This window comes from Asterias amurensis, chromosome 6 (assembly GCF_032118995.1).
Source record: "Asterias amurensis chromosome 6, ASM3211899v1".
Classification (NCBI taxonomy): Eukaryota; Metazoa; Echinodermata; class Asteroidea; order Forcipulatida; family Asteriidae; genus Asterias; species Asterias amurensis.
In genome coordinates, this window is record NC_092653.1 from 17,418,155 (window position 1) to 17,432,442 (window position 14,288).

At 37.6% G+C, this 14,288-nt stretch overlaps 1 protein-coding gene across 1 annotated transcript in view; it reads right to left on the reverse strand.

The window, feature by feature from the left end:
* Window positions 1-603: 603 nt before the first annotated feature.
* The window catches only part of LOC139937989 (rab GTPase-binding effector protein 1-like), a 32,233-nt gene continuing 18,548 nt past the window's right edge, over window positions 604-14,288 (reverse strand). Inside the window, exons 18-22 of the mRNA XM_071933310.1 lie at window positions 12,802-12,991; window positions 12,147-12,313; window positions 11,234-11,350; window positions 9,460-9,573; window positions 604-8,348 (exon numbers count right to left, since the gene is read on the reverse strand). Of these exons, the coding sequence (XP_071789411.1) occupies window positions 8,187-8,348; window positions 9,460-9,573; window positions 11,234-11,350; window positions 12,147-12,313; window positions 12,802-12,991 (750 nt within the window). The 3' untranslated portion in view covers window positions 604-8,186. The remainder of the gene's footprint in view (window positions 8,349-9,459; window positions 9,574-11,233; window positions 11,351-12,146; window positions 12,314-12,801; window positions 12,992-14,288) is intronic.

The following is a 14,288-nucleotide window of genomic DNA, read 5'->3' on the forward strand; positions in this document are numbered from 1 at the left end:
CACAATACTTTCCCGAGTTCTGTGAAAAGAATTAACTGCCAAATCACTTGGGTGGGATACGAACCCATGACCGTTGCAGTGCTAGGATACACACATTAACATTTATAATGGGGTTTATGTGGTTGTTCGAAGGAAGCAAGAACCTGGGTTTGTATTTTGCTTAGAAAATGATGCGTAATAGAAAATGCAAATTTCACCTATTAAACCGTTGCGGTACCTGCTGCTAAAATTTAGTTTTCCAACTGCCTCTATAACGACCACGAAATCTCGGTGGTAGTAGGCCTACTGTTCTAGAAGTGCAAAGGTCTTTGGTTCGAATCTCACCGGAGTAATATTCCTGGGTTTTTTCCACAGAGCTCGGCAAGGTATAGACCTACTAAGAATACAATGCTAGCAAACATCAGTTTATTATGGGTAAAACCAAAATTTATATTCCTCATCCCCGATGCAAATTCCATATTATAAGATGGCTATAAATTGTTTGTATTTAAATGCCACGCATGCTTCTTTCATAACAAAAGAAGAAAAAGAAGAAGAAAAAACGAAAGTCAGACGGAGCTCTAACAAAAAGACACACATTAGTCTTTATCTTGATATGTTCAACTCATTCTTAAGTTTAATAATAAAAAAATTAAGGATCCAAGCAATATTGTATTGTAATAATATTATGCTAGACCTAGCCTAATTTATGTTTCTCTGTTCTATTCGTGCATTGCAGACTGGGTTTCAACCACCAAAACAAAATAAGTTATTAAAGTAAAACGGAGACACAATGTGAAGGAAAAGAAAAGTTGAATATTTTTACTGATGTAATGTTGACATAACCGGCATTGTAAACAATAACAGTAAGAAAGAGTAAAAGCACACTTTTTTCTTAAAGGAAATATCAATCCACTCCTCTTACGAAAAAACAAACTTTAGAAATTGAACATTACAGAATTGGTGAGAAAAACTCGTCTAAGATCACAGATTTACATAAAAATTACACGGTCTAATGATGATGATAGTAGAATACATTTCTTTGAGTATTTCTGTCTGAAATGTCATATTTGAAGGAACAAACATTTTTCCGTTTGGAGTTTATCACTCAGTGAGAGTTTTATTCATTTGTTTTTGTATGCAAATTATTGTGTAATCGGTTTTTCACCGTTTTCTCGTGACCCAGATGGCCGATCGATCCCAAACTTCTACAGGCTTGTCAGTTTTCATGTATGTATAATGATGGATTACATAAAGTGCTTACACATAACACTGCCAACAACTGTTTTGTTAGCATCAACCAATTCTTTTAAGGAGATATTATGCGGCAGCTACCTGCACATGTACTCTATATCCATTAAACTCTGCACCCACATCAAATTAAATTACATTTGAAAAAGACAAATTTGGGATGAAGTTGTTACAACCAAAGTGCACAATCACCCAAATTGCTTTTGTTTGATTAAAGCAATTCAAATAAATAATTAAGCAAGTTTTAACCTGAATATATTTACAAACGATAGCTCAAACATGTTTTCACAATTGATGTATAATTTTAATTAATGGTACAACTTTGATCATCTTTTGGTTGGTTTTTAAGCTTTCTTTCTTAAATGCAGACCCCACTTAAGAAAAGTTATCAATGAGTCCCATCCTTGAAGAGTTTTCTTAAGCACAAAAAATAGCTAAGCACAACAAAATTATACTTAGCAACATTTCACGTGTATAATTTGTAAACGGTTGTACAATTTGTAAACGGTTGCTGAGTTTGTTTTGCTGAGCAGGAAATTGTTAAGCAGTTTAGTTTTGCTTAAACAGCTCTATGTAATAGGGCCCAGATTTTTAACTTCTTTTAAAGAAGTATTCTCTTCTCGATTGACACACCTAATTAAATTCATTGGACTAAGATAAGACCGGAAAGCCTGACCCTGTGAAAAGCAGTTGGTGCTTGGGCCTACCTTCAAAAAAGCTGCTCAGCAAAATCTGCTAGAAAATCTGCTTAGCAAATTTCTTGGCTAAGCAAGACAGAATCAGGGTATCAATCACAGCAATGGCAACTGTATGGTATTCTGGCATATTTGATAAGCAAAAGTTTGTTATGCTTAGCAAGTTTTTGTGCTTACCGGCTTTATAATATTGGGGCCCGGTCCCACCCTTTTGGAATCTTCATTTTTGATTTAGAAGAAAACTGAAGTGTAAAGGTTAACTTTGGTTCCAGTACCAGTCATGATAGCTATGCAAGATCCGAAAACTAGAACATGTTATATATTATTACAAACGAAATTGCACAAGCATAATTAAAAAAAATTAATGTTCACCTTTCTGACAAGAAATGATTGACACAAATAGCATTAGAAATTGAAATTGTCCTGCATTCTATTAAAACCATACTGATTTCTAAGGAAACATATACTCTAATTGTACGCTGGAACGATAAAGGCCCAAGTTCATAAGCCTTTTTTGAGATATGGCGGACACTATAGGAGTGCACTGTTTGGTTTGGGTGTACACCGGGAAATTTACCCAAACCTAATAGTGTTGAAGCATTATGTCCGCCATACCTCAAAAAAGCTCATAGAAAATATTGCAGCAACTCATTTTTGCTTAGCGGAAATGAGCAGGATACCAGTCACAAATTGTACATGCAACATGGTAGTTTGGCTGGTAACTTTTTCTAGTAAGCATAATTTTGTGTAAGGAGCTAAATTTTGTGCTTAAGCAGCTCTATAAAATTGGGCCCCATCTGACAAGCAGTTCAAATATTGCAACAAAACACAATTTTGCTCACAAAACTTTTCTAATACAAAATGTGCACACTTTGGCTGGTAATGTGTTCCTATGTTCAAATATTCTTGTTCACCTGTGATTCAAGTGCATTTTTCATCTCATACTTTTGTATTATACTATTCTTCCTTTTCTAGTGTAGCGTTAACGACTGTGTCTTTTACGTGTGTTGGTAGTTTTATAGCAACACACAGGACCTACAGCTTTACATCCCATCCGAAGTCCGAAGCAATGGTTATAAAGTGTCTTGCTTAAGGACACAAGTGACACAACCGGGACTCGAACCCACACTGATCAGATACACCAGAGCTTGAGTTCAGTGATATTAACCACTCAGCCATTACAGCCCATGCCAATGCAATTGCTAGATTTTTGTGTGTATTTTGTGGATTAGTTTGTAAGATTAAGATGCCCTAACTGTCATATTGAATGAATATTTTACAACTGCAGTCAAATTTGAATAAACATTGAGCAAAATTTGCTTTGGCTCTACATTTAGCGTCAGTCCCAACATGCATCATGCATACAGTGTGCATTCATTATCGTTAATAATTTAGATCAATATATGTATACTACGTTGATCTATTATTATATATATTTGTTAATATCATTACATTATTATATATTATAATTTATTTACAGGAAGAAGACAGCCAAAAATACCAAAAAACATACAACATTCATACAGTCAAATACCTATAACAATTTAAACATTATAACCACCGCCCAATTTCGTAGAGCTGCAGCACAAAAAGAAGCTAAGCACAACACAAATTATGCTTATAAATCAGAATAAAGCTACCAGCCAATATGCCACGTGACATACAATTTGTGACTGGTATCTTGCTCAACTCTGCTAAGCAGAAAAATGTTGAGCAATATTGTCAGCTTAAGCAGCTCTATGAAATTAGGCCCAGGTTGATGAACATTAATTCGTTTGAATAAAATAGTTAGATATAAAAAACAGCAGTGAAAAGTCACCAACTTCCAAAAAACTTTGAAAATTAGTCTAAAGGAGCAAATGTTAACACACATGTCACTATAGGAGTGAAGGGGAACACTGCCTTCAGATGCGGCGCTTTGGGTTATAGAGCATTTGTTTTGAAATGGATGCCATTAGAGGATATTTTAAAGGGTGTAAGTGGTTTTAGATCAAGTTCTGGTAGTTAAGTCATTGAAGTGTTGGTTCGAATCCCCGTCATGACACTTGCATCCTTTAGCAAGATGCTTTACTAAATACAATTGATCCTCTTCACCACGGGGTATAAATGGGAACCTGTGAGGGTAGAGCAGCTTTGGATAGTATAATGCATTTTGAGAAACTTTTCACTTCGAAGTACTGCGGTTATGGAAAATATATCACTTTTTTATCCCCTACATTTTGAATCTGAGAATGTTACCGACAGTAACAATTCTCAGATTGCCTATTCCAATTGCAGATTATTCTTCCTTGAGTGGATATACATTGTAACCACTCCAGATTATTTCAAAGATCTCAAAAACGCTACCACCTTTTGAAATGAAATTTACACAGGTTAGTTTTATGGTATATATCGCAAAACTATATACCATTAAAACAAACAAAAGGTTCCAAAGGTATCATGTACAATCTCTTTAAATGTTGTTGTTGCTGGCAAGCACAATCTACAAGAAATTGAAAATGGCTTCAAAAATGAATGACTGGTTAATGGATGTGTTCCTTGTGCCATGGACAAAAGTTGTTTTAGTTTATGGTCCATCGTGACTGCCATACACATGTAGCTGTAACGTATTGATACGTGGTTACGATTTTGTGGGAAACTACATTACCAACTATAAAGTCCTCGCTATTGGGTTCTCCAAGCTACTTGGATTCTAGTACATTAACTAGTTGTTGCTAATCTGCTGTCACTGGTGACAACCTAATATGCACTCTTCCTTTACATGGAATTTTCACTGGTTGTTAGCTCTCTTATGCTTACTTATTGTACCTACTAAGCGCAAATGTCAAACCCAATGGGTTTAAGATTTCCCTTACAGGCCCACATACATGTAATGCGTGGACAAAGTGGAAACAGGCTTGAAAATGTATGGAATTTTTTTCAATTTTATAAAAGTGATAATGAAGTATTGTTCTGTATTATATCTGTATAGTGCAATTTAATTTACTTCTGCCGTTTGTATCCAAATGAACACAAATAAATTCAAGTCATGAAGATCACTTTTAAATAATGAGTTTTTCCTCAGGAAAAGAAGCGTTTTGAAACCAAAACCGAAGATCGCTTGAAGGAAAAGGATGAAACATCTGTACCCAGCAAATAAGAGCAGTACAAAGTGAATCAGTACAAAGTGAATAACAGTATGAACAAGGTAATGTTATCCAAGAAATGCAATTTCTAAAATTAACAATAGACCAATGAACTGGGCCGAATTTCATGGCTCTGCTTACTGCAGAATTCTGCACATGCCATCATCATTCTCCGCTTACTGTGCAAGTGCCCAATTTCTGTGCTGGCTGTGTAAGGGAAAGAATGCCTAGTACCATGGAGTTAGCACGCTCACCCGTTAAATACGCTTGGCATAAGCATGGAATCCCCTTCTTCTGTAAGCGCCGCTTATTTGATTATGGTAAGCAGAGCTATGATGCTTAAACCTGCTAACCTAAATATCTGAAAAAGTACGGGGAGGGGAACACAGAGAAGCGTCTTCTGTAACAAATTTAATGAAAGTTTCCAATTATAAGTTCACTAATATGTATTTATGATCTTAATATAAAAAATTTGTGATTCTGAAACATTTCAACATGTTCAAGAATAAAAGAGAACTATCTTGTAAAGACAGCAATGTTTGTGCCTCTGAATTTTTTTAAATTTTATATAAGGTGCATCTGAACTCTAGTTACTAGTAAAGTTCCTGTTTAAAGTTCTTTGACAAATTCTGCCTGGAGGACATGCTTCAATAGTTCACAAACTGTGTGGCACGAACAAGACTTTCATAGTGTTCTACTCAAAACATACAGGAAGCACAAATATATGAATTCACAATAACTATGATCAATCAAAGGTGCTCTTTTGAGTTGCTCTCGAGGATAAAAGTTTGAAAACCTTGGGCGTCTTGAATCTCCATGTCTATTTCAAAGCTTGCCCACAGTTGATTCAATGTATTAAAATATATGCAGGATTGACTTTACTACATAAGTATTTACCAAGAAACAAAAATACAAATCGTCTACAGGAGAATCTGGGTTTATATGTGTTTTCAAATCTGCACCTTTTAAAGAACAAAAACTAACATTGCTGTATGAAAAAGCCGGTGTCGTAAAAGGCCTGCTGTGTTTGCACCGAGCCCTCTGACACAAGGAAATGCTAGGAACTTTTTGAAAGCACGGCTTGGGCTTTAAGATTCCGCTTGGGATCCTTCAGTCATTTTCAAAAACTTATAGACCCCTTGCACAATGTGGATGGCACTCACCTACAACCTATCCTGTACGCCATTTTAGGGGTCAAACTCATGCACAAAAATGTTGATTCCCCTGTTAAACCCGCATTGTGCGGAGGTATGTTCCGCATTGTGCAAGAGGGGTCTATTGAAATCAAAAGAACCCCCTTGCATAACGCTAAACGCAACGATGTCATGCACACGTTTTGAAATCTATCGTCCTATCGAAACAGCTATCTTCCAACGATCTGCCTCCCTTTGGGCTCAGTGATGGCGCTTTTTAAGAGTGTAACATCATATGCAAGAGAGTATTAAAACTATAAATAAATAGTAAACTTGCGGGTACAACCATGTGTAAATCTCTTTTGTGTAAGAGTTGACTCAGAGAAAAGCAGATTTGGTCGCGATGCCTCGACCACATGTACACTCTGCTCGTCTTCTCCTGAAGATGAGCTTTACACATGGTTGTATCGCAAGTTTACTTTTTATTTATAGTTTCTTCATACACTGTGTATATATGCAAGAGAGTTTATACTTTTGGTAAGGGTCTTCAAACTGGTGGAAGGTCCTTGAGCCAGAGCCCAAAACTTAGTCGTGGTTTAAAAAATTACCTACATTAAAGGCAGTGGACACTATTGGTAATTGTCAAAGACTAGCCTTCACAGTTGGTGTATCTCAACATATGCATAAAATAACAAACCTGTAAAAATTTGAGCTCAATCGGTCATCGAACTTGCGAGATAATAATGAAAGAAAAACCCACCATTGTCACACGAAGTTGTATGCGTTCAGATGGCTGATTTCGAGACCTCAAGTTCTAAATCTGAGGTCTCGAAATCAAATTCGTGAAAAATTACGTCTTTCTCGAAAACTATGGCACTTCAGAGGGAGCCGTTTCTCACAATGTTTTATACCATCAACCTCTCCCCATTACTCGTAACCAATAAAGGTTTTATGCTAATAATTATTTTGAGTAATTACCAATAGTGTCCACTGCCTTTAAATGCAACATTCATACATTCTGTACATTATACAACCAATGTTAATGTATCTGAACATGTCTGACATGCATAAAAAAACACATACATTGTAACACACCTTGCTCATACTTTTCTTGATTTAAACATTTCGACATTCACTAAATAACTACGAGTGCCTTTATAAGAACACTCAAAAAATTAACCTTTACACTGAAGATGGTGATGAGAATGTGTAAAGACATAAGGTAGTGTATATAAAGTGAAAATGTTCAGCTCACACGCAGTTTCATCTGTGATGTACATGTATTAATCTGCAATGTACACAACATGTATGAGTATCTGCAGTGTGAATGCAGTGTATCTACGCATGTTGCACACACATTGTTTATGAAGTGATCGTACAATGTGTGCATGCACTCAGTGTAGCAGTGTGTTTTACACTACGCAAAGTGTGGACCTGGGAACAAAAGAGGTCCTCATATCAAATGTAGAGACTTGAAACACTATGTGGACTTACAAACGTCCACACAGTGTTATGTACAGTGTTGAAAAATAGGATTTTCCTTCTGTGTACAGCAGGAATGTACACACAGTGACTACAACACAGAGCTGTGAGTGTGTACTTGTAGTGTACCTATCAGGGCTGATACTTCTTGGAGGCAACAAAGGCGATTGCCTCCATGTCCCCTGGTCCCTGGTCATTGCCTTGGTGCCCAATAGAAATTAACAATTTCCACACAGGGTGCCCTTCACCAAGGAGAAAATGCTTTGGTGCCCTTGCCCTTTAAAAGGCGAAGGGTACAGGGCTGATACATGTTATGTTGTAGTTCTTCTCCACATTGCACAGGATATACATGTAACAACACAGTCTGACTACGCATCTCTTCCAAATACGAGCAATAACCTTGAGACTGCAACAGTTAATATACATACAGCAAGTTTGAACCAGCTTGAGCCAGTTTGAACCAGTTAGAACCAGCCAAATAAGGATCTACATGTAGCCTACCCAAACTGTGTCTCTGTGTGCTACGTCTCGGGTGCCTCTTTGCTGAAATATGGCGCTGACTCGTTGACTAGTAATGTGTGACAGATATTGCAGACTGGCATCCGACGTTTGCGTGGACCGCTCTCCACGTTGTGGTTAAGACACTCTGGACAGAAGACTTTACCACAGTGCATGCAGTGGTGCTGTTGTAAAAACACAGAGAAAGATCATTCAGTCAGTGGATCCATCTCTAAATGGGACCAACAGGGCCCAATTTCACAAAGCTGCTTAAACAGCAAACATTGTTTAAGGGCAGTGGACACTTTTGGTAATTACCCAAAATAATTATCAGCATAAAACCTCACTTGGTAACAAGTAATGGGGAGAGGTTGATAGTATAAAATATTGTGAGAAACAGCTCCCTCTGAAGTGACGTAGTTTTCGAGAAAGAGACCTCAGATTTAGAATTTGAGGTCTCGAAATCAAACATCAGAAAGCACACAACTTTGTGTGACAAGGGTGTTTTTTTCTTTCATAGTTATCTCGCAACTTCGACGACCAATCGAGCTCAAATTTTCACAGACTTGTTATTTTATGCATATGTTGAGATAAACCAAGTGAGAAGACTGGTCTTCGTCAATTACCAATAGTGTCCAGTATCTTTAAAGACATTGGACAACTTTAGTAATTTAAATTTTCAAAGACCAGTCTTCTCACTTGGTGTATCTCAACATATGCACAAAATAACCTGCGAGATAATAATGGAAGAAAAAACATGAAGTTGTGTGCTTTCAGATGCTTGATTTTGGAACCTCAAAATCTAATTCTAACGTCTTGAATTCAAAGTCCTACATCTAGTCTAGGATTCTGTATCAGGCTCTTCGACTAGATATAGTCCATATCACACCCAATCTCATCTACATGTAATAACTTTTATAACGCCTCTTGCTTGTTCTGTATTCTGGTTGGCTGAAACACGGTCACATTGGACGAGTCTAGTGATCGCGCGCGTGTTTTGCAGGAATAGTGCCCGCAACTACAGCAACTACAAAACTTCCTTTCTTTTCCAGATTTCTGTTCTTATTTCACATTTAATACCGAGGTGTGTTATAACACACTACTGACTGGCATAAATCGGAAACTAGTGTACGTCTATTCCCCGTGGGCCTGTGAGTGACCAGAAGAAGGGCCTATTTCCCTCGACTTCGGGAAATAGGTCCCTCTTCTGGTCACTCAAAGTCCCTTGGGGGAATAGACGTACACTAGTTACCTCATTGCCAGTCAATATGTGTATAATAATAATATCTATCTTACCTTTTTCTTCTTCTGTGAACCAAATGGTGATTTACATCCTTTGCATTGTTCCACATCTTCTTCGTGTTCCCACCTTACTTCATTGTCTTTCTGTCGGATATTCTCAAGCTGAACCTAGGAGAAATCAACAACAAAATGGTTACTTTAACTTGTTTTTTACCCTTGCACTGATCAAAGCACTGTATACTCAGTATTTCCACGAGTTCAGTGAAGAAATTCACAGGCAAATCACTCTGGTGTGAATCGAAATTGAACTACAACAAAACAGTCATCTATTGAAATAGGTTAATGAGAAACATTACTTGAGAAATACCGAACTGAAAACGACCCACTTTATTTCTAAATTAAAGACCGATCCGACGAAACAAAATTGGTAGCGCCCTCTATTGAAAATTACCAACCGCGATGTCTTTTTTGTGCACAATCTAGGCAATGAAGACACCGCAGCAAATGGCGTGCGGTGCTCAACACTTGCGCGCCTGATTCGCGTCGGATTGGTCAATAGCAGGACTCCTCACACAACTATTCTAATGAGCATTACAAAAAAACACAAAGAACACAAAATTTTGCTGCACGATCAGTTACCTGTACAAAAAAAATCAGAGCACATAACACCCATCATTCGCTCTCTTCATTGGCTTCCAATTCACCAACGCATGCACTTCAAAATTCTTCTTCTTGTGTATAAAGTTGTTCATAATTTGGCCCCTGTACATTTCTCCATAACCTCATAGCCCTTCGCTCATCTTCACTAACATCAGCTACCTAACACCTTTGCTCTTCTTCAATCGCTCATTTCCCTGCTTTCCCCTGGGCCCCACACCATGACACGCTATGGCGATCATGCTTTTTCAGTCATAGCTCCAACACTTTGGAACAAGCTACCCACCCACATTCAAGCAGCTCCTTCATTGGACATTTTTAAAACATTACTTAAAGGCACTGTGTACACTATTGGTACATGTAATTACTCAAAATAATTATTAGCATAAAACCTTACTTGTTAACAATCGATGGAGAGCTGTTGATAGTATAAAACATTGTGACAAACAGCTTCCTCTGAATTAACATAGTTTTAGAGGAAGAAGTAATTTTCCATGAATTTGATTTTGAGACCTCAGATTTAGAATTTGAGGTTTGAAATCAAGCATCTAAAAGCACACAACTTTGTGTGACAAGGGTGCATTTTCTTTCATAGTTATCCCGCAACTCCTTAGGCCAATCAAGCTCAAATTTTCACAGGTTTGTTATTTTATGCATATGTTGAGATACACCAAGTGAGAAGACTGGTCTTTGACAATTACCAATGTGTCCAGGGTCTTTAAAACCCATCTGTTTTGTCAATCTGGTCATAGTGCTTAGAAACTACCGTATTTAATTGTTATCATTATTATTATTATTATTAATGGTTTTGCCCTTAAGGCCATCATAGTTTTGTGTTAACTGCAACTGTTACCTGACACAACATGCACAATGGCATAGTGTGGCTAAGTATTGCAAAATATAACCAACTTCATTTGAATGCACTCTTATTTCTCCAGATTTGCAAGACAAAACAAAATGATAAAAGCTAACTTGAGTATATTACCATCATACACAAATCTCTAAAAAGAAATACCTCTTTTTGAGTGAATTTTAAGTTAAAAAGACAACTGACAACTGAGCAGGGCCCAATCCTAGCTCTGCTTACCGTAAGCATAGAATCAACGCTTACGGAGTCAAGCATATTTTTCAGGTAAGCACTTGTGGTATTTGTTGACTGCTGTTAACTTACTTGTAATGATTGAGATAATCGAACAAAGTCCCTCTGTACTGCCTCACTGTTATCCAGCTCTACTTGCAAGGATTGCAGTTTATTTCGACTCTCTCTAGCCTCCGTCTCAAGTTTGCTCTGCAAGTCAAGACAAACTAAATTCATTGCATACATGTATCATTTATATTTGAAAATCGCTTGCCTGAACAGTTTCCACTTGAGACAAGACCAAACTTCCAACTGTCTAAGACTGTGAAGTGAAAACAAACCCAGACTCAATGACAAATTAAAGGCTGAGACCCAGAGGTCAGAAATCAAGGCCCAAAGGCCAGAAACCATGACCCAAAGGTCAAGGAGCAAGACCCACAGATTGGGGATGAAGACCCTAAGGTCCAAGACCTGACCCACAGATCTGAGACTGTGACATAATTTATATTTCAAAAGGTCATAACTTCAGCATGTTTAGAACATCAAATTCACTCAAGTGTATGTAGAAATGAACTTTGTGTATGCTCTTTTCAGCTATATACTTTGGAATAGTCTCCCCCATCTCTGCGCTCTGCTGATTCACGTCATGTTTTCAAGAAGCATCTGAAATCACACCTGTTCCCACAATGATTGTTTGGCCGATTTCATTTGCATTGTTTCATTGTCTCCTTGTTTTCTTCATTTCATCACAAACCGCTGTGGTCTCTATGAAATGGCGGTGTATAAAACAATTTTGTATGTATGTACTGTACTCAAACAGATAATAGTTCCCTGTGACTCTATTTCACAGAGCCCAAAACAAATTGTGTCTGGTTTCTTAAATCAATGAAGTTTAAAATTTGGAAAGAGGACTATGGCAAAGACTAAATAAGACCCAAATGAGTTTAGATATTAACACCATTAAAAGTACTTCTTGCTTCGGGACCAACAGCACTGATGAGCTTACCTTGAGTTGTAGAAGTTCTGCCACCTGAGCCTGCAGTGCTGAGATGACTTCTCTAGACTTGGCCTCAATGGTCTTCTTGCCGTCTTGCAACTCTTGCAAGCTCCTCTGAGCATCCTCACAGAGTTTGTGCTCCTTCTCAAAAGTGTCCTTCTGGCTTCGCAGGAGCCCTTCGGACAAAAAGAAAATAACAACTTTTTATCTTAAAGATTCAACCCTTGTGTTAGGGGTCAAGAATATTACTTGGGTTTTATTGTACATTGATTTGCGGGTTTTGGGTGGTTAAAGGCTTTTGGTCATTGGTAATTGTCAAAAGACCAGCACCCTCACTTGGTGTGTCCAAAGGTATGCAAAAATAAAAAACCTGTGAAAATTTGGGCTGAATTGGTTATCAAAGTTGTAAGAAAATAATGAAAGAAAAAAACACACTTGTTGCACAAATTTGAGTGCTTTCAGATGGCTGAGAAAGGCTTTAGGGTGAAGCCTTTCTAAGATTCAAATATTTTGGAGAGAAGTTACCTCACTTTCAAAAACTATGCTACTTCAGAGAGAGTCGTTTCTCACAATGTTTTATACTTTCAACTGCTGTTCGTTGCTCATTATTTGAGTAATTACAAAACGTGTGTAAAACAGCACTTGATACCGAATTATTACTCACTGAGTTCTTCCTTGTACTCATCCATCTCCATTTGGTACGTATCCTCCAGCGTCATCTTAGTGTGTTGCTCTGCCTCCAGCTGCTCCCTCAAGAAGCTGTTCTCATTCCTTAACTTCTCCTCGATATGCTCAGCGTTGACGCGCACTGTGATGATATCCTCACGGTACTTAATGCATAATGTTTGTAACTCCTAAATACAGCAATGTTGAAGACAGATTTATGAAAGGTGGAGAGCCATTAGCATTTTTTAAATATGTAAGACACTTTGGGAGTGCACTGTTTGGTTTGTGTGTGGAGTATACAGCCTCATTGGCTCAAACATAAATCAAATAATAGTGGATTCCTATATAGCAAGCATACATCCGCCACTCAGTGCTGCTCAAGGCACTTTAACATACAGTATTTTTCTGCTAGGTATGTGGAGTACATTTGAATTATAAGATCTACTCCTTTAACGTAGCACCATGTAATGGTTTACAAAATGTTGTGGCGCAAAATGCAGCCAATCAAACCAACAACTCCGGGGCGAGCCCCTTCTCTTTTCAATAAGTGCACTCGGTTCTTTTTACCTTTGTTACACAATACACAAAACCAACAGCTTTACGTCCCATCTGAAGGATGAAGCATCATGGTTAAGTGTCTTGCTTTAGGGACTAAGGTGTCATGACTTGGATTCGAGCCTGAACTCTGCTGATCAGAAACAACAGAGTTTGAATCCAATACTCGTGTCATGGCCGAGTGGTTAAAACCACTACGCCATGACACACTTGGCCGTGACAAGCCACAGTAGAGAAATATGGAGACATTTGTCATTATGAAAAGTGGAAAGCAATTAGCCTTTTTGAAAATATGTTGAACACCATGTGAGTGCACTGTTTGGTTTGGGTGTCTTGACCTTTTACATTGTTGACAAACAAACTGAGCTAGTTGGCATAGACGGCCGAATGTTAGTAAAACACTCAATCATGTTAACAGATGTTTTAACCCAATTCGCCATCTTCTGCAAACTTTGAATTATATAAAATACCTTCCATGACTGTTTGTCATGGTTGTATTGTTTTCAACAATATCAACACTATGTTTAATATTTTTGTAACATTGTGACAAACAGATTACTATCTGTTTTGTGTGGAGTTTATGGCTTTCCATAGTTTTCCCAACCTCGGTTAGCAAAAACTGGGGCTGTGACGTTGCAATAAAAAGGTCTGTACAGAAAAATTTACCTAAACCAAATACCGTCATAGTATTGTATCCACCATATCTCAAAATTGATTATTAGCACTTGAGACATGGCGGTCACCTTAGGAGTGCATTGATTGGTTTAGGTGTATACAGTCAAATTTATCCAAAACTAATACTGTCATAGCGATGTGTCCACTATATCTCTAAACGGCTTATGAATCCAATGAGATTGCCATGTAAAAATGGCTGGAATTTGACATAAGGAATCCTGTTACTATGGTTGGCATGAGCTTATGTTTGAATGA